Source organism: Gobius niger (assembly GCF_951799975.1).
Source record: "Gobius niger genome assembly, chromosome: 7".
NCBI lineage: Eukaryota > Metazoa > Chordata > Actinopteri > Gobiiformes > Gobiidae > Gobius > Gobius niger.
Genome location: NC_136858.1, coordinates 17,853,843 through 17,872,964, shown reverse-complemented (window position 1 = coordinate 17,872,964; position 19,122 = coordinate 17,853,843). Strand labels below are relative to the sequence as shown.

General features: G+C 39.5%; 1 protein-coding gene across 1 annotated transcript in view; it reads left to right on the top strand.

Annotated features, from left to right (window-relative positions):
- Positions 1-852: 852 nt before the first annotated feature.
- Positions 853-19,122, top strand: part of LOC306965140 (ryanodine receptor 2-like) — a gene marked incomplete at both ends in the record, with an annotated part of 33,593 nt that continues 15,323 nt past the window's right edge. Inside the window, 49 exons of the mRNA XM_079559383.1 lie at positions 853-900; positions 1,674-1,793; positions 1,989-2,093; positions 2,239-2,313; positions 2,382-2,460; positions 2,523-2,635; positions 4,329-4,338; positions 6,426-6,521; positions 6,635-6,753; positions 6,848-6,981; positions 7,106-7,347; positions 7,787-7,979; positions 8,082-8,298; positions 8,365-8,469; positions 8,546-8,649; positions 8,739-8,822; positions 8,934-9,093; positions 9,162-9,309; positions 9,547-9,755; positions 9,958-10,129; positions 10,892-11,027; positions 11,091-11,205; positions 11,293-11,453; positions 11,537-11,696; positions 11,770-11,856; positions 11,952-12,178; positions 12,249-12,462; positions 12,538-13,107; positions 13,199-13,399; positions 13,488-13,602; positions 13,681-13,760; positions 13,901-14,163; positions 14,247-14,361; positions 14,882-15,014; positions 15,160-15,263; positions 15,344-15,479; positions 15,570-15,756; positions 15,828-15,933; positions 16,021-16,141; positions 16,219-16,388; positions 16,473-16,693; positions 16,842-16,932; positions 17,009-17,146; positions 17,239-17,402; positions 17,516-17,594; positions 17,720-17,809; positions 17,876-18,010; positions 18,080-18,157; positions 18,255-18,327. Of these exons, the coding sequence (XP_079415509.1) occupies positions 853-900; positions 1,674-1,793; positions 1,989-2,093; positions 2,239-2,313; positions 2,382-2,460; positions 2,523-2,635; positions 4,329-4,338; positions 6,426-6,521; positions 6,635-6,753; positions 6,848-6,981; positions 7,106-7,347; positions 7,787-7,979; positions 8,082-8,298; positions 8,365-8,469; positions 8,546-8,649; positions 8,739-8,822; positions 8,934-9,093; positions 9,162-9,309; positions 9,547-9,755; positions 9,958-10,129; positions 10,892-11,027; positions 11,091-11,205; positions 11,293-11,453; positions 11,537-11,696; positions 11,770-11,856; positions 11,952-12,178; positions 12,249-12,462; positions 12,538-13,107; positions 13,199-13,399; positions 13,488-13,602; positions 13,681-13,760; positions 13,901-14,163; positions 14,247-14,361; positions 14,882-15,014; positions 15,160-15,263; positions 15,344-15,479; positions 15,570-15,756; positions 15,828-15,933; positions 16,021-16,141; positions 16,219-16,388; positions 16,473-16,693; positions 16,842-16,932; positions 17,009-17,146; positions 17,239-17,402; positions 17,516-17,594; positions 17,720-17,809; positions 17,876-18,010; positions 18,080-18,157; positions 18,255-18,327 (7,003 nt within the window). The remainder of the gene's footprint in view (positions 901-1,673; positions 1,794-1,988; positions 2,094-2,238; positions 2,314-2,381; positions 2,461-2,522; positions 2,636-4,328; positions 4,339-6,425; positions 6,522-6,634; positions 6,754-6,847; positions 6,982-7,105; positions 7,348-7,786; positions 7,980-8,081; positions 8,299-8,364; positions 8,470-8,545; positions 8,650-8,738; positions 8,823-8,933; positions 9,094-9,161; positions 9,310-9,546; positions 9,756-9,957; positions 10,130-10,891; positions 11,028-11,090; positions 11,206-11,292; positions 11,454-11,536; positions 11,697-11,769; positions 11,857-11,951; positions 12,179-12,248; positions 12,463-12,537; positions 13,108-13,198; positions 13,400-13,487; positions 13,603-13,680; positions 13,761-13,900; positions 14,164-14,246; positions 14,362-14,881; positions 15,015-15,159; positions 15,264-15,343; positions 15,480-15,569; positions 15,757-15,827; positions 15,934-16,020; positions 16,142-16,218; positions 16,389-16,472; positions 16,694-16,841; positions 16,933-17,008; positions 17,147-17,238; positions 17,403-17,515; positions 17,595-17,719; positions 17,810-17,875; positions 18,011-18,079; positions 18,158-18,254; positions 18,328-19,122) is intronic.

Sequence of the window (19,122 nt, the reverse complement as noted above, 5' to 3'; positions counted from 1 at the left end):
GAAATGAAAAGCTATTTTTGGTGCTTGTAACTTAAATTAATTGTGAATATCCATTTACTGGACGTCAAATTTATGGTAACGAAATTTTTAAAATGTATGTTTTTGCATTTTACATTGATGACTTTATTTCACTTTAAATTGACAATAAACAACTATCATCACAAATGCTTGCCTTGAATTATATTGATATTATTATTATTATTATTGTTGTTGTATTATTGCATTATATTATTATTATTATTATTATTATATTATTATTAGTATTATTATATCATTATTATTATTATTATTATTATTATTATTATTATTATTATTATTATTATTATTATTATTATTATCATAATATATTTGGAGCTATGAGGGAAAACACCAAGCTATTTCTATCGAGTGCAACAATTCGACAGGCCGACAGACAGTTACATTTTAACTGAATTTGTCCTATATTCATATTAACAATGTAATTATATCAATATAATAGCAAATTAACATGATTAATTCATATCAAATGAAGGATGTGATTCTTTAGAAAGCACATTCTTCAGTTTCTGAAATTGAAAGACAACACCCGCACTGATGAATAAGTATCAGAGTTGTATCTGATGCATCGATCTAAATAATGGATGGCAAGAATTGACCAAATACGCTTGTCGCCGCCTGCAGGTAAGTAGGTCACATGACAGCCATAGATGATAGACCCCGCCCACACACTGATAGTGGCGCACACCCAAAGCCCTGTGACTGTCCCGGGCATTAAATGTGTCAAATCTCAAAAGTCCTTGTGGCTGCATCTTTTTTCTTCTTCCTCTGAATGATCTTCCGTTTTTTGCCATGAGATGAGTCTAAGTTAAAACTATGATTGAAACTAGGGATACTGATGATGAATTTCAGTTTCTACGACTGGTAAGTCTTGAGCTAATCATTTAATTGGTCAATTGGAGCAATGGACAGATTTTAGCGGGCCAGTAAAAACAACAGGTGCACAATATTAAACAAGTGTGTAGAATTTCTTACTTTATCTTCACACTGCATGATATATCGTGGTACTGTGTGCACTGTTCTGAGATCTGCATGGACTAATTAGGTCTATAAACTGTTAATTGTTCTAGTACATAATGCAATGTTGATTTATGGAACTTGTCTAAATCTAAAAGTTTCCAAAGTCGTCTTTATATATCATTAACTAACTGTAAGTCATCCTCTCTCACTGCTCATTATCTGGGCCTCTGATAAGGGCACGTCACAGGGAACAGTGTCTGTGACAGGGCATACAGGAATCACTGCCCTCATAGAACTATGAAGAGAACTCTGCCATTGAAGCCACATGCATTTGGCTTTTCTTCTTTTTAACAGGTGAAAAATCCTGTTTTTTCTACTACTGTCAAAGAAACATCTCTTGCATTTTTGAGCTTTAGTAAATGGATTCTACTGATAGTGTTTCCATGGTGTATCAGTGCCAGAGAGTGTTGCAGAGTTGTGTTGATATGAAGAGTGGACAGAGGGGTGAACTAGGGGTCAGACAGTCCAGTAAATTCCCAAAATGGAAGTGTAACATGAGTTAACCGAGATGATACAAGTACAGTCACTTAAAAACAAAATAAGATGATTACTTTTGATGATTGAAATGTGTGATTGCCAAAATTGAAAATGTTCTTAACTGTGCTGTATTTTCTCAGGGAGATGAAGTCGTTTTGCAAAGTATTTCCACTTCCACATCAGAACCTGTGAAGCTGTGTCTTGCGGCGGAAGGATTTGGCAGCAGACGTTGTTCTCTTGAGCCAACCTCCAACTCTAAGGTTTAAACATGGTTCATTTTAAAGTGTGATTATTTTATTTTAGTAACAAGCCTCCTTGGCAGAATCGAAAAGAAAGAAAGAAAAAAAAAAAAAGTAAAATAGTCAGAAACAAAACACAAATGAAAGTGAAATTTCTATAAAAGAGACATCGTTCAATATTTCTTTTTTACTTACTTTTTTACTTTTTTATTCCAGAATGTTCCTCCAGACCTATGCCTCTGTGGGTTTGTGCTGTCACAGTGTCTGTCTGTCCGGGCTCTACAGGAGATCCTGGCCCACACCGAGCAAATATCTGAAAAGGTGAGTGCTCTCCAACACCCCCCCTGACTTACATATCTCTCCAATGGTCACTTTGCTCACTCTCCCGGCTCTATCAGCATCAACATTGAATGATTAGAAATTGCTTTTGACTTTTTTTGCACTGATCCGTTTGTGTGGTTTTTAGATGGGAGCTGATGGTGGTCATCGCACACTTCTGTACGGACAGGCCGTATTATTCCTCCATTCGTACAGTGGCATGGTAAGTTAGTGTGGAGAGATGTTTATGTGAAAGATAATAATTCAACTCAAAAACCAATTGCATTCTAGTATCTGAGCTGCATGTTCTCGTCTCAATCATCAACTGATAAACTGGCATTTGATGTTGGTCTCCAAGATAACAAAACAGGTAAATTAATACTTCAATCTGTAATATTCTGAGGCATCTCTTTTAACTGTTGCATATTTCAGAGGAGACATGTTGGTGGATAGTGCATCCTGCGTCCAGACAGAGGTCAGATGGTGAGAAGGTCCGTGTTGGGGATGATGTCATTTTAGTTAACATCTCATCAGAAAGGTATTTGGTAAGTAGCCTCTTATACATGCATTTCCAATGACATTACACATAGTTCCGCCATTTTAACACTGAAGTAGAATTATGCAGTACTACAACATGTAACAATATCTCTACTCAGGATGAAAATGAAAGACAACTGATTGACAGTGGCATTTTTATGTCCTCGTAATCATTGCTCAAGAAGATAACAGTTAAAACACGGCCCCAGAGACGTATGTTTCTGTGATAGAACCAGCAAATGTGGCACAGATGTAGCAGCGCTGTCTGTCAAGCTACAGCAGGATTTACTAAAGATCTGCTTCACTCTCAGACTAAATTAAGTCATCAAAGAGGAAACAGAAAACCTTTCTCTGGGATTTTTATAGTTTGTCATGTCGACAGAGTCTCAGTCTGAGTCAGTGTTTAAGCTGCTCAAGATGTTAGCATGCTACCGGTTGGCAACTGTCAACCATTGGCTTCAACATGATAAACACATGTGTGTCTCACACTAAGGACATACTACAGTACAAGCTCAGGTCAGAGCTGAGCTGTTGAAGCTAAATGCTAACCGGTAGCATGCTAACGTCTTGAGCAGCTTAAACACTGACTCACTGGTTTCTTCACATAAACGTGCATCTCTGGGGCTGTGTTTTTACTCTTGTCTTCTTGAGCAATGACTACAAGTACATAAAAATGCCACTGTCAATCAAAGTAGAGATAGTAGAGATATTGTACATGTTGCAGTAATGCATAATTCTACTTTGGTATTCAAAATGGCAGCCATACCAACAAAGGTCACATGACTGAAAGGCATGTATACTTTTTCTGTTTAGTTTTATTTGATAGGCTACGACAAATAATATAATAGCAAACCACAGTTAAACCAGTACTTTTTATACATGTAATTAGAGTTTTATTATTTCAGCATCTCTCCACTGGTTCAGTTTGTGACAACAATATCAACGATCTAGTGGTTGATGTGGCTTTCCAGCAAAGTCTCTGGCGTCTTGGTCCCATCTGCTCTGGCGGAGCTGTTGCTCAAGGCAAGTTTTAGTTCTTCTGTCTGTATAGCCATTTCAGCTGCTGTGACTGTTTATGGTGTTACACATTTGCATATGCACTGGCACATGTAGGATTTCTAAGAGGGGGAGAGACACTCCGGCTGCTGCATAGCCATAGTGATGCCTGTTTGACAGTTCCCTCTGGAGAGCCAGGAGAGGACTTTGAGAGGTCAGTTCTATATATAAATCTAAAGAAAAGTGAAGTTTATCTGTGGATTTACAGTTTTTTGTTATTTTGCAGACTATTGTTTTATGAGACAGGATCAGCCTCTAACCGCGCTTGCTCTCTTTGGAGACTAGAGATTCTTCAAGTTGTGTAAGTTTTCTTTTTTTCTTCCCCCTGTGGCTGTTCCCTGACCAAACCCCTATGATGTTTTTTCTACATCTTTTGCCAACTTACAGACCAATTAACTTCATGTATACAGTTATTCAATGTTTCTTCAGGTTCACAGAACCCATTGAGAATGACATCAACTTCACATCTAAATGTATTTATTTATTCATTTGCAATAGATGGAGTGGTAGTCACACATATTGGGGACAACCTTTCAGACTGTGCCATTTGACCACAGGACAATACCTGGGTCTTACAGCAGAGAGTGGTCTCCATCTGGTTAATAGAGACGATGCTGATATCAAAACAACTGCTTTTTGCTTCAGACCAACAAAGGTAAGAAACATGGGTAATACGGGTACATGAATAAATGCATAATTCATGAGGAGTTCATGCATTTATTAGACTTTATGCATGAATTCATCAGGAATTACCGTGAGTTCATGAGTTTTCATGAACAAATACTCATGAATGAACACATTTGATTAAGGCTGTGACCCCAATAATGATCATAAGTAATTAATCATGATCAGGATTCATTTGTTTTGCAGAAGAAACAGACGGGGACGAAGACCAAGCTGCAAAATCTAACTCATCATTAGTTCATCATGAGTTCGTTATGAATGTGCACCTTACGCTAAAGTGTGTAAGCTTTGAAAACATAGAAATATAAAGCTATGTTTTAAGAGAGCATCCATCCATCCATCCATCCACCCATTTTCTTCCGCTTTATCCGGGGCCGGGTCGTGGGGGCAGCAGTCTTAGCAGAGATGCCCAAACTTCCCGATCCACGCACACCTCCTTCAGCTGTTCTGGGGGGACCCCGAGGCGACACCAGGCCAGCTCGGAGACATAGTCCCACCAGCGTGTCCTGGGCCTTCCACGAGGCCTTGTCTTGAGAGCAACTTAACTAAATAAATGAGTTTAATACTTAGTTGTGCCTTATCAAAAGTGTTTTAATCACAAATAGCAATACGGAATTACAAATGAAATAAATATGATGCTTTAAATGTGCATAACTCACTATGCAGCAAATGTTGCTGAACATTTTCAAAGTGACATATGTGAGAATACTTAAAATGTGTATTTTTCGGCCTTGGATGTTTTTCATTTATCAAAGATGAACCGCTTTAGTTTAAGGGGCACATTCATATGTAAACTCACAATGAATTCATGATGAGTTTCACTTTGCAGGTTTATACAAAGCTTGGTCCTTGTCCCTGTTTGTTTCTTCGGAAAAGAATTCACCAGGATAATAATTAATTACTCAAGATCATTAATGTGTATTACATTGCCTAACTGTTTTACGGTTATTCACAAGTATTTATTCATGAAAACTCATGTTAATTCAAGTCACGCATAAAGTCATGATAAATTATTATGCATTTATTCATGTACCCTTTTCATAGAGTGTTACCAAAATGTGTTTTGTTTTTGTTGGTAATATGTAGCATTTGTGTTTTGTGTAGGAGAAAACTGAGCCTCGTCCGAACACAAATGTCAGTGGCATGGGAACAGCAGAGATTAAGTATGGAGACTCGACGTGCTTTATTCAGCATGTGTATTCGGGACTGTGGTTAACATACGCCTCTGATGCTAATTCAACTGGGTCATCATTGAGTGATCACCAGCGAAAGGTAAACTGACAATTAAAAGAGATAAATCTGTGAAGATGGTTTGAACATATTAATCTTTTTCAGGCTGTTTTACACAGTGAGGGCCACATGGATGATGGTCTGACACTGTCCCGATCTCAGAGTGAGGAATCTCACACTGCAAGACGCATACGCAGCGCTGCTTTGCTTTTTACTGGCCTTAATAGGTATGATAGACACTTGATGACACATGAATCATAAAACATTGTTGATCAATTCCATCCTATATAGTTTGAACCACAACTAACAATTTTTCATTTGCACACTCCCTTTATCATTGTTTGTACGCATAAAATAATGTTTGTCTGTTTTTCCAGGAATTTGGATCGTCAACAGGGAAACCAAACGTCTGATATCCTTCTTATGAAGACAGTGATGTGCAGCCTACAGGATCTGATCATGTATTTTACACCGCCACCTGAGGAGCTAGACCCTGAAGCAAAACAAAAAATCCTGACGGTGCTAAGAAATCGGCAGAAGATTTTTCAGGAAGAGGTGCTTAGGATGAAGCCCAGAGTTATCATGTTGTCTGATGAAACGTATCTATAAATGAGTTATTGTTTTCTCAGGGGATAATAGACTTAGTGGTCGAGTGCATTGACCATCTGCACCAGTATTGTGAGTGTTTTGCTGGGACTTCACAGAGAGATGAACATAAACAATGGGAGGAAATAGTTCAGAGTTTTTACACATTACTTGGTGAGGATCACACTTTTATCGACTGTTAGATTTTAGCCATGTTAACTGTTTTTTTTATTTTGTTCTCAGCTGCATTGATCAAAGGAAATCGTGCCAACTGTGCAAAATTCTCAGCCTCTCTGGACTGGCTTGTAGGCAAATTAGAGCGCCAGGAAGCCTCCTCTGGTAAGAGGGTGACACAAAAAACAATTGATTTGTTGTTATTAGTCTTTTGCATTTACTTTGACTTCCATGCAAAATATGTGACAGTGAGTAAAGTGTTTTTTTTGTGTGTGTAGGGGTCTTGGAGGTCCTTCACTTTGTTCTTCTTGAAAGTCCAGAAGCTGTGAATGTGATGAAAGAGGGACACATCCAGTCTATTGTTTGCTTCCTGGACAGACACGGCTACAACCACAAGGTAGTGATTGTTGTAGAATAGATGGGTGTTTTCTCTCTTTATTAGTATTTTGTTGTTTTTTGTTGGTGAGAGATGCTGACAGCGTTTCTTGCAGGTGTTGGAGGTGCTGTGTTCTCTGTGCGTGTGCCATGGGACTGCGGTGCGCTCCAATCAGAACCTCATCTGTGACAGCCTGCTGCCACACAGGGACCTGCTGCTCCAAACTCGTCTGGTTAATCAGGTCATCAGGTATAGGTTTTCAACTAGTTAGTTAATATGTTCAAAATTTTGGTTTCTCTGTAGTTACTGTGTTAATAATCACTAAATCTGATACAAATGTCCTTAGCGCTGATCAAACTTTCTATATCACCAGTGTAAGTCCAAACATCTTTCTGTCGATGGAAGACAACTCTGCCCAGTGCCGGAAGTGGTACTACGAAGTCCTAGTGGATCACGCTGACCCCTTTGTCACACCTGAACCCACTCATTTGCGCATGGGCTGGGCTTCCACTCACAGCTACAAACCAAGGCCCTCGGGAGGAGACGGCTGGGGATGCAATGGAGTGGGAGATGAAATAAGTTCTTTTGGTTTTGATGGACTGCAGCTATGGTCAGGTGTGTAGCAGCAAAGTTAAAGAAGAACTAAGTAACTTGTTTACCTTAATAAATCCTTTTCGTAGTCCCCTGGGGTTAATACAAGTGTTAATGGGATGATTGGGGGGGGTCTTTCATCTCTCCCTGGTGTCTCTGGCTAGAAAACCACCTTTGCTACTTCAGGAAGAAGAACAGGCTAACGAGCAAAGCTACCTGCAGGCTAGCGCCACTTTAGCAGTGTTACAGCCAAGTTTGAGTGAAAAAAATCATCTCCATTGTGTCTTTGAGTTGTGGCACAATGTACATGTATGAGTAAAAAATATACAACATGCAACTTATGGACTCGAGCGACATGAGTTACTTAGTTCTGCTTTAAGCTAACATATGCACCAGAAAATTACACACAAATAAAGTCTCTACAATGCAGAGACAATTTTTACTTTTTTTTTGTGAATTATAGGTTCAGTCGGGCGCAGAGTAAACTCTCCGTTTCCACATTTGCTCAAAGACAATGATGTCGTCAGCTGCTGTCTGGATCTTAGTGCTCCTTGTGTCTCTTTCCGAGTCAACGGTCTGCCTGTTCAGGGGATGCTGGAGAACTTCCATGCTGATGGGTTCCTTTTCCCAGTGGTTAGTCTCTCAGCAGGAGTCAGGTGAGCTCATGTTTCTTCAAAATATCTGTAAATATCGGTCGTCTCAAGCGTACTGTGTACACTTATGGAAGGTATTTTTCAACCCTCAAAAAAAAAATGTAGGGTTCGTTTTTTGTTTGGGGGAAGACATGGGGAGTTTAGATTCCTTCCGCCTCCTGGTTTTGCTCCATGTTGTGAAGCTCTGCTGCCCAAAAAACAGCTGACAGTAGAACCATGTCAAAAATATATTTTTGAGCAAGAAAATGGACGGCAGCTCATTGGCCCTACTGCATTTTGTGGACCAGTTGTTTTTATTCCTACTCCAGTTGACATCAGCAAGGTAAATATGTTAGTTTGGAACTTTTCATTGTATTTTAATGATAATAATTATTTTAAAAACATATAGATTGTATTGCCCCTGCAACTTGAAAACATCAGAGACAAAATGGCTGAAAATTTTCATGAGCTTTGGGTTGTGGATCAAATAGAACTTGGCTGGACATCTGGCACTGTAAGGTTATGTTAAATAATATAAAGCACATTTTTCAGTGATATATGATCTTAAAAATTATGCTTTTCTTTGACAGGTAAAAGATGAGGAGAAAAAGATAGATCCCAGTCTAGTTGAATTCTCTAATCTGACAGACCTGGAAAGAAACCAAAATATTCAAATGGCTGAGAATACTCTGAAGTTTGTATTTGCTATTTTAGAAAATACCGTGAGTGTTGTTAACCGGAGTAAGCTTTTCAATAACTTATTTTTGTTTTGTATTTATAAAGAACTATTCTTGCCCTCGGGTTTCACATTGGATTGTCCGATGAGCATGCTGAGGAGAGGCTGAAATATGTTTCTCTGTCTTCCAAGTAAGTAATAAATAAGAATACAACCTGTCATTTGAAGAGGTGTGCAAAAGTGTGCAAAAGGGTGAAACAGTGTTTTCAACAACTCAATTTACATTTGTTACATTTTCCTAGGTTTGAATTACCGAGCGGTTACAGACCAGCTCCTGTAGACTTGAGGAAGGCTTCACTCAGTCCAATACTTGAAAAACTGGTGGAGGTGTTAGCTGAAAATGACCATAACTTATGGGCCAAGGAACATATCAAGCAAGGATGGTGTTATGGAGCTCAGCAGGTATTGTGCCTTTTGCTCACCCATACAATAGAGCACATCCTTTATAACAAAAGCTTTGCTGTATGTAGGATGTAAGGGCCAAGCGGAGCCCATACCTCGTGCCCTACAGTCAGCTTGATTCAAGAAGACAGAGAATGGGCTTGGACGGGGTCAGAGATGCCCTCTGTACCCTGCTGGTTTATGGATACAGCCTGGAGTCCTTTAAAAAGGAATGGGGTATGTATGTGTCTTAATTTTTACTACTACTTAGTCGTCCAGGTTTAATTTAGTAGGCAGTGTTTGTTGGATAATGCAATGTTCTATGTACAGGTGATTGTATTAGATCTAAATCAGTATTGATTAATTTAGGCATTCATTCATTCAGTCATTTATTTATTCACTCACCCACTCATTCATTCATTTATTCAACCACCCATTCATTCATTCATTCATTCATTCATTCATTCTTTGCAGCTTCTAAATCAACTCCATGTCTTCTTTCTGCTGAGAAGTTCCGGGTGTTCAGACCAGATAAGTCCTATGCAGTGACTGAGGGAAAGTGGTATTTTGAATTTGAAATACTGACTACCGGGAGCATGAGAGTCGGCTGGGCCAGGCCCGGCTGTACTCCAGATCGAGAGCTTGGCTCAGATGACCAAGCCTTTGTGTTCAGTGGAAATGAGGTAAGCTCTTGTCAGGTGTGAAAGCATCATTATGATGAAGGTGATGAACAGAGCAAAGTAGTGTCTCTTTTTTAATGGACCTTGAGTCAAAAAAGATGATGATGATGATGATGATGATGATGATGATGATGATATTATTATTTGTGGTTGCATTTTATATAGTGTTTGGCCTGATTGAGTTTTGCTTTGTTTTCTGGCCCAGTGGTACCATGACGGTGGAGAGCCACTAGCCTCATCACCGTGGCAGACAGGTGATGTAGTGAGCTCCATGGTGGACATGTCTGAGCGAACTATAAAGGTTGCTCTGAATGGAGATCTGCTGTTTAATGTCAAAGGATCGGAGCTGCTGGCTAGAGACTTTTTCATCAATGATGGTCTGTTCATTGATTGATAGATTTATATATATATAGATTGATATATTATATCATTCTATTTTTTGTCTTTAGTTTCATTGTACATGTATTCTTTCATTTTTACACCTCAATAATTTGAGTTGTAATTAGGTTGCATTCTTTGGTTTATTACAGGCCTGTTACCCGTTGTTGGCCTTGGAGTAAACCAGATGGGAAGGCTAAATCTAGGTTCTGACCTGGTCTCTTTGCAGTATTTCTCAGTGTGTGGTTTGCAGGAAGGTTACAAGCCTTTTGCCGTCAACATGTCAATGGAACCGTCTCTGTGGATGACATGGTGGCAGCCTCAGTTTGCCTCTTTAAGAGTTGATGACCCCAGTTTACTTGTAGGTTTGCACAGGGAAGCAAAGTGCCGTATAGAAATACTCCATATTACCATCGTGGCTAATTGTTTTCTAGGTGACTCGAGGGAAGGATTATGTGCCCAGTTTAAGGGTGTCTCAGCGCTCCTTTTCCCATCAGAGTGGCAGCAAAGAGTTGTGTTTTTATCGTCTAAATATGTCAGTTGAATGTGCCATGGTTCTCAGCAGCCCTGTTCGGACAATACCTCCAGTAACCTCTTGCTCTTTTTCGCCAGGTATTTGCAAATACAAACAATAAATCATACTTTCTGAACCAGAAATAATGTTGTAGATGTTTAAAAAATACATAAATTACTATAGTTATTTTATTATATATCCAAACATTACATTTATTTTGAGATAATAGGTTATTTGTCTCCTTCAGCAAGAAAAGAGGAGGAGGAGGTTGACTCTGACTATGAAGTGCTGATGAAGTCAGCCCATAACTTTACTGGCTCAAGAGATGAACTCAATCACCACAAGGATCACAGCCAGGACAAAACATCCAAGCTGAAACAGAAGTATGTAATGTGTTGGATACACATTTACTTTAGACATTTTAACTATTGTTTCTTTATTTTAAGGTTCATGTTGAAGAGGACTAAACCAGGCCTCGTCAGCAGCAATTCATCGGCCAGACTTTTAGAAGATGTTGTTGCTGACAAAGAAAACTTAAATCATCTTATCCAGACCTCAAAAGTAAATGTTCTATTCTCATGTGTTATGCTTTGATTTACATAATGGTATAAACAATATGTCATGACAAATTGTTTTTGTTTTTTTCAGTATTACTATTCAGTGCGGGTTCTTCCAGGCCAAGATCCCTGCAGTGTGTGGGTAGGCTGGGTGACCTCTGACTTTCATCAAAGTAGCGCAACGTTTGATATTGACAAGGTCCACACAGTCACTGTAACTCTGGGGGATGAGAGTGGAAAGGTTCAGGAAAGGTATTGTGTAAATTATACACACATATACATTACTTACATTATTTACATCATGCATAATATCCACAATGCACTTTTTTCCCCAGTGCCAAGAGATGTAACTGTTACATGGTGTGTGCTGGGGAGGCCACTGGGCTCTCTCAAAGTCGCAGAAGCACAGGTTTGGAAATTGGATGTTTAATTGATACAGCCACTGGGCTTCTCACATTTACCTCAAGCGGAATTGAGATGGCAACCTTCTATCAGGTGGGCTCGTAGCTACTTTATTGACAAAGTTGTTTATTTGCTTCAACTGAATTGACTTTCTTCATGAAATCAGGTAGAGGCAAGTACAAAGCTGTTTCCTGCTGTATTTGTCAAGGCAACAGCTCCCAACATGTTTCAGTTTGAACTGGGCCATATTAAGGTAACATGTTAGTTTTTTTTTTTTTTTTCTTAAAATGTACATCCAAGTGAAACCCTAAATAAGAGAATCCTCATTCAGTGTATTGCCCCTTTCAGAATGTCATGCCTTTGTCAGCTGGTTTGTTTCGCAGTCTCAGGAAGGACACAACTCCTCAATGTCCTGACAGGCTACAAGTCCAACAACTTTGCCAAGTTTCTTGGACCCGCGTTCCTGACAATGCAATAAAAGTGTTTATTGAGCAGACTGAAAACTGCAATGGATGGGCCGTGCAATGTACAGAGTCCAGACAAATTATGTCTCTTCAGATCCCAGATGAAAACAGGTGTGTTGTTTGTTAATATTAAGTAAATATCATCTGTCCTGTGTATTTTTTCTGCTCTTTTCACACACAGATGTATTGATATTTTGGAGCTCTCGGAACATGATGACCTGTTGATGTTTCACTACCATACTCTGCACCTCTACTCATTGTTGTGCGCTCTTGGAAACACCAGAATTTGCCATGCCATTTGTAGCCAGGTGGACCAGTCCCAGATGTTTAATGCCCTACAGAATCACCACCTTCCAGGCTCTCTTCGCTCTGCATTTTACCAGCTGCTTATTCAGGTGTTTGAATCATAAATGACTAAAGAGCTTTCAAATGTTTACTTGTAAGCAGTCAATTTTCCTTCGTCTTTTTAGGTTCATCTTTGTTGCCACAGCTCAGCGTGTCTGATGATGAATCATGAATACATAATTCCTATGATGGACCCGATCACTGCCTGTGCTTTTAGTCCCAACACTGTGAATGGGAGCTATATTCCAAGCACTGGGACTTCAACCCTTAAACCACAAATGTGTTTTTCGACTCCTTCCTTTGTGAAGACTCATGAAAGGGATGTTGAATGTGACGCTGGGAAAGTCTACATTGACTCCCCTGAAATTCCTTTAGAAAAACTAAAGGATTTAGCGGTGGAAATGCTGAGTGCTGCTGTGAGTGTTGTCGATCAGGGTCAAAGAGATCCTGCAGGGGGCAGCGTGGAGCTTCTGATGGTTCCACTAATTAGACTGTTTCATACTCTGCTTGTAATGGGAGTATTTCGGGATGCTGACTTGAGGCAAGTTCTTGCTCTGTTACTACCGCAAGCGTTTTCTGAAGCGGAAGCCTCTAGAGACCAACGCAATAAAGAACCAATATTGGAGAAAGACCAAAATAGTTCTTTTAATGTAGGATTGCTTCAAATGAAACTTCCAGAAGCTGTTCAACTTGAGGTAAACCAACCTTTCAGGTCACAAAAAAACTGTTTTAAATTGTTTGATATTTTTGCCTTATTGTTTTTTTCTTATTAATAATCAATTTCAGCTTTGTCAGGTCCTCACATTCCTCTGTAACTGTCAAGTGCGGCACAGGGTTGAAGCAATTGTGGCATTTTCCAACAGTTTTGTTGGCCAGCTTCAAGAGAATCAAAGATTTCGTTACAACGAAGTGATGCAGGCCCTCAACATGTCTGCTGCGCTCACAGCTCGCAAAACAAAGGAGTTTCGATCTCCTCCACAAGAGCAGGTAAATTAAAGTATGTTAGAACAACAGTTGGACATGGTGTAAGGATATCTTATAAATACACTCCCATATGGTTGATTACTTGTTTTAGATCAACATGCTCGTCAGTTTTAAAAAGAAAGATAATGCATTTAATGAGTGTCCATGCCCGGATGAAATTCAGCAGGTCTTAAAAGACTTCCATCATCTTCTAAAGCAGCACTGTGGTTAGAACGCACTTTCAGAATCTATCCGAAAAGATAATATATAAAGCAGTAATACCTGATCTATTATACGTGTTACAGGCCCTGAATTAGACATAGCCTCTGAAGATGATGACGAGGAGATATCTATTAAAGATCAACTTAGTCGTTTTGTATTTCAAGTGAGAAGATTATCTGTTGAAGCAAAGCAGTGTACAACGCCAACCCACAGTCCTGGTAAGAGTATTTTTGAATTCATAAATAATTGAACATATGCAGCATACTAATTACCAATGAAATGTGCAAAGTGTTCTTTGTTAAGCTGATCTCTGAGACAATGATGCGCTGGGCGGCAGAAGCAGAGATCGCAGACCCCAACTTGGTGAAGGCCATTTTCTCCTTGTTGCATCAATGGTATCAAGGTCTTGGTGGCCAAATGGGAGATGCCCTTTACAAAGCTTACACCATAAGCCATGCTTCAGTAGAGGACACTACAGCTCTCCTCACTTCACTGTGTCAAATCCGTTCTCTCCTCCGAGTGTGCATGGGCAAACAGGAGGAGAAACTGATGACTGACAAACTTGGGTGGGTGGTGGCTCGAAATGTCGTCTGTCCTCTCTTTTGTGTTTTCTTTGTTCCATCTATTTTCACATTTCTACACATCGCAGAGACATCATAAACAACAAAGTTTTCTACCAACACCCAAACTTAATGAGGACTTTGGGAATGCATGAGACTGTGATGGAGGTGATGGTAAATGTTTTGGGAGAAGGCAAAACAACGGTAAGAGAAAGTACCGTATTTTCTGGACTATAAGTCGCACCAGCCTTGGCAACTACCTGGGCATGGAGGCGTAACTGCAACATTGACAAGCCTCTCCCTGCAGCACGTTGTTCAAGCACCCATTTGCAAACTCGTTCCTCTAGCTGTGGCCATCTAGCTTTTAGCCAGCGATGAGCTTTTTTTGTTTTCTTCATCACTGTAAGAACATCTGCTTTTGCTAGTCCCTCACAAGTTTCTCGCTCACTCCAAACTTTACCGTTTTTTATTTTATTTTCAGTCGTACAGGAGTATACTGGTACACAAGCCTAGAGCGCCCTCTAGTGGCTGTCAGTGTGAAAATAACACATATGAATTTATATATTTTGATATATAAGTCGCACCTGAGTATAAGTAGCACCCCCAGCCAAACTATGAAAAACAAAGTGTGACTTATAGTCTGGAAAAATACCGTAAGAAGACATTTCACTGGACTGTAATCTTAACTCTTAATCTCTGTGTTTTTTTTTTTTTTTTTTTACAGGAGATCATGTTTCCCAAGATGGTGGCCAGCTGCTGTCGTTTCCTCTGCTATTTCTGTCGCATCAGTCGCCAGAATCAAGGGGCTTTGTTTGACCACCTGAGCTATCTGCTCGAACACAGCAGGGTTGGACTAGGCAAGTCTCAAGTGGCAAGATGACACTGTATACTTTTGCATGTCATCATAAAAATGTGGTTATAACAGTATGAAGAGGACATCTAAATATTCACCTGTTCATTTGCCACAATCATTTGCAGTGTACTCATTATTGCTCTCTTTAGCGTCACCATCAATGCGAGGTGCGACTCCTTTAGATGTTGCTGCTGCATCCGTGATGGACAACTATGAACTTGCATTATCATTACAGGAAAATGATCTACAAAAGGTAACACTCCTTTATGTAAACATGTACTGTATCCATGTTGTTATTTTCCTCCCAGTAAAATCTTTTCGTTTAATGCTTAGGTTGTGAAGTATCTTGCTAGCTGCGGGGTCCAGAGTTGCCCGATGCTCGTTGCAAAAGGATATCCTGACATAGCATGGAACCCTGTGGAGGGAGAGCGTTACTTGGATTTTTTACGTTTTGCTGTATTTTGTAATGGTACCTATGAACACATTCAGTTTTTATTTACAATACGTTGTGAAGTGCAATGAGTACTACTATGAGGTTTTTGCTGTGATCTTACAATAGGTGAAAGCGTGGAAGAAAATGCGTATGTTGTCTTAAAGCTACTCATTCATCAGCCTGAATGTTTCGGGCCTGCTCTGCGAGGGGAAGGTGGGATGGGGCTCCTATCAGCCATTGAGGAAGCCATCAGAGTCTCTGTGGATGTGTCTATGGATGGACCATACACAGCAGATCCATACAACAAAAAGCAGTCAGTTTAGAGATGCATTTCTTTTGGAGAGATATATTTAGTGATATGTTTTTTTTTTTTTCTTTTCACAGTGATTTCCAGGACTTGGAGGATGACCTCATTCACATGGGCCACGCTATAATGACTTTTTACTCCTCCCTGATAGACCTCCTGGGCCGTTGCGCTCCCGAGATGCAGGTGTTTATATTTGTGTTTCAATTCCACTAAACTCTTGAACATCATCATGTTTGAAATGTGATTGCTAACATTTGTATGTGTTTGTAGCTTATTCAAGCGGGAAAAGGAGAAGCCATCCGTGTCCGCGCAGTTTTACGATCACTCATTCCTGTTCAGGACCTTCAGGGTGTTATTAGTTTACCATTTCAAATGCCCTCAATATCCAAAGGTTTGATAGCTATTTCATCACAGCCAAGTATATCCATTTGTAATTTTATATTTCATATTACTTTGTGTTTTTCCCAGATGGGGATGTTGATGAGCCCGACCTGTCTGCAGTATTTTGCCCAGATCACAAAGCCGCCATGGTCTTATTCATGGACCGAGTTTATGGCGTTGAGAGTCAAAGTTTTCTCCTGCACTTAGTGGAGTTTGGGTTTCTGCCTGATCTGAAAGCTGCAGTTTCACTTGACACTGTGAGTGTTGTGTTACATGGAGTACATTCATATTTTTTTGTCTTTTTTTTGGCCACTTAAATGCATCGTTTCTATTTTTTCCAGAATGACTTTGGATCAACTGACATGGCCCTAGCACTAAACAGATACATCGCCACAGCCATGCTTCCTATGCTGACCAAATGCTCTGCTCTTTTGTGTAATTTAGACGAACATGCCTCCCTTTTAAATTCCTTTATTAGAGCCCTGTACTGCTTTTCCAAAGCATCAAGCCTCACCAAAGCGCAGAAAGACACTACTGAAGAATGTCTGTTGGCTATATGCAGGTAAGTAATTTAAGGTGTTTTTCACAGTTTATATTTTTTAAAACAACACTACAACATTTAAAATTCAACAATTTATATATTTATGTGGACGTTCGCAACTTTCTGTTTGTTTGTTTGTTTGTTTGTTTGTTTGTTTGTTTGTTTATAGTAAGCTTACACCAGTCATCATGCTGCCGCTTCTGCAGCAGCTCATAATTGACATCACCCACCTTTCAGAACACAGCATCCTGGAGCTAAAGGTGACGGGTTTTCATTATGCTATCAAGACGTTTAAAATGTCTTTGTCTTTTAATCTGGGTATTTTGATTGTCGCAGTTGCTGACCAGTCACTATGAGCAGCAGTGGAAATATTACTTACACACAGGTGGACTGGTGAGAGGCCTGTGTTCTGAAGAAGACGTCCATCTGTCCAGAAAGTTGTTCTGGGCTATTTTTAATGCACTGGTGAAAAAGGTAACGCCACAGAAATCGTCTCACATAATCAATGCTTTTATTATGGTAGTCGGATCATTGTGTTACATAAAGTCATCTTTTCCTCTTTGCAGCCTTATGAACCACTGCTTTATAAACTCGGGGCTCAGTGTCTTGCAACTGTTGCCAAGAGCTTGCCTCCAGACTCTTTGAATCCCACCTATCTCTCCCTGACAGACAGAAATGTCTCCTTGGACACAGATGAGAGCTTTGACCCACAGCCCATAGATACGTCCAGGTAAGAAAGTGATCCTTTACAGCAGTAGTGCAACATACAATATTACATTCTATGCATTATCAAGCTCAGTCTAAAGGCATTCAGCTCTTGCTAAAGAGTGTTTTCTCTCTCAGTGTGTCTGTGCCGGAGCGGCTTGAGTCTGTTCAGAACAAGTATGCTGAGCATGCACATGAGAAGTGGTCTCTCGAGATGGTAACAACATGTATTTACTTTATAGGGGTTCATTTTTGAATAGATTTCTGATTAAATGTGTCTAACCTTGTGTATTGAGATATTTTGAAACACGCTTCATATGGATACAATATTTTCCTGTAAAGTTTTCAGCTGGCTGGGTGCACGGGGAGCAGTTATGTGAAAACGGCAAAGTTCATCCTCTTCTGAAGCCGTACAGAGCTCTCGTTGAAAAGGTACATGTTTTAAAACACTGTGTGCTCTGTAATTTCTCAATTCTTTTACCTGCACTAATATTCCAGGACAAAGAAGCTTATCGTTGCTCTATAAAAGAAACTCTGAAAATGATGCTGGCTTTTGGTTGGAATATAGACAGAACTAAAGAGGCAGATGTATTTGGAAAGCGAACATGCACTCGTAGGATTTCCCAGTCTCAGGTATTTAAGGAGCGGCTGCACATTCCATCGACTCTATGTGGTGTGATTATTTGTTGTTGTCTGTCGTAGTTGTCCTTTGAAGGTGCTTCAACATTTAGCCCAAAGCCCATGGACATGAGCACCATCACCTTGTCTTGGGATCAGTGTGTAAGTAGTTTTGCTATTTTTTATTTAAACAGTCAATATTATTTAAGTATATACATTTTTATTTTGAGGTAATACTAGTTTTATACACTATCTAAAGGCAATGGCGGAACAGTTGGCAGAAAACTACTACAACGTCTGGGCCAAGAAAAAACTTCAGAGCAAAGGTACAAGCTGAATCTGGGTAGTTAATTCATTATCTTTCCTTTTATTTTTTTATTCATTTATTTTGTTTGTTACTGGAGCATGCTGTTCTACTCTTGCCCCCTACAATATCTTACCTACCAAAGAGAAGACCCGGTTTAGAGAAAGAGCACAGGATATTCTGAAGTTCTTGCTCCTTAATGGTTACACAGTGTGGAGGTTGGTATTTGTTAATGATGATATACTGTATATACTTCACAATATTATACTAATATTTGTACTAATTACATAGAGAGAGAAGGGCGACAGACACCAATTTTCCAGTCACAGCCAATTGCTTTGGCTACACTCTTCTTCAACACTTTGCCCATCTCATAGATGTCGCTCAAGAGAACATTTTAGAACTGGGTAATATTCATTTACTTTTGTTTTCATTGTGGCCCTGTTTTCTTTCCTCATCTTTTCTTCTCCTGTTTATTGTTTTTCTTTTCTTTAAGAGGTGATGCATGTCCGAGGACATACGGCTAAGGGAGACAAAGCCTCACATCTACAAACTATACATTTTTTCCCCAAGGTTTGTTTTTGTACATGTACACAGAAAGTGCCTTTTTTATTCAAGCGATATTTTTTTTTTCATGGTTTGCTTTAACATCAACAAGCAGGCATGCTTGCAGCTTTGGAGTGGGGTTTTATGAATAATACTGTATCTGCAATCATATATTTGTATCCTGTAAACCCCATATGAGTTCCCTGTTTGTGTGCTATACTGAAAAATATTCACACTGTGTGAAATGATCACAGTCAATTCTCATGCTTGGCCTGGA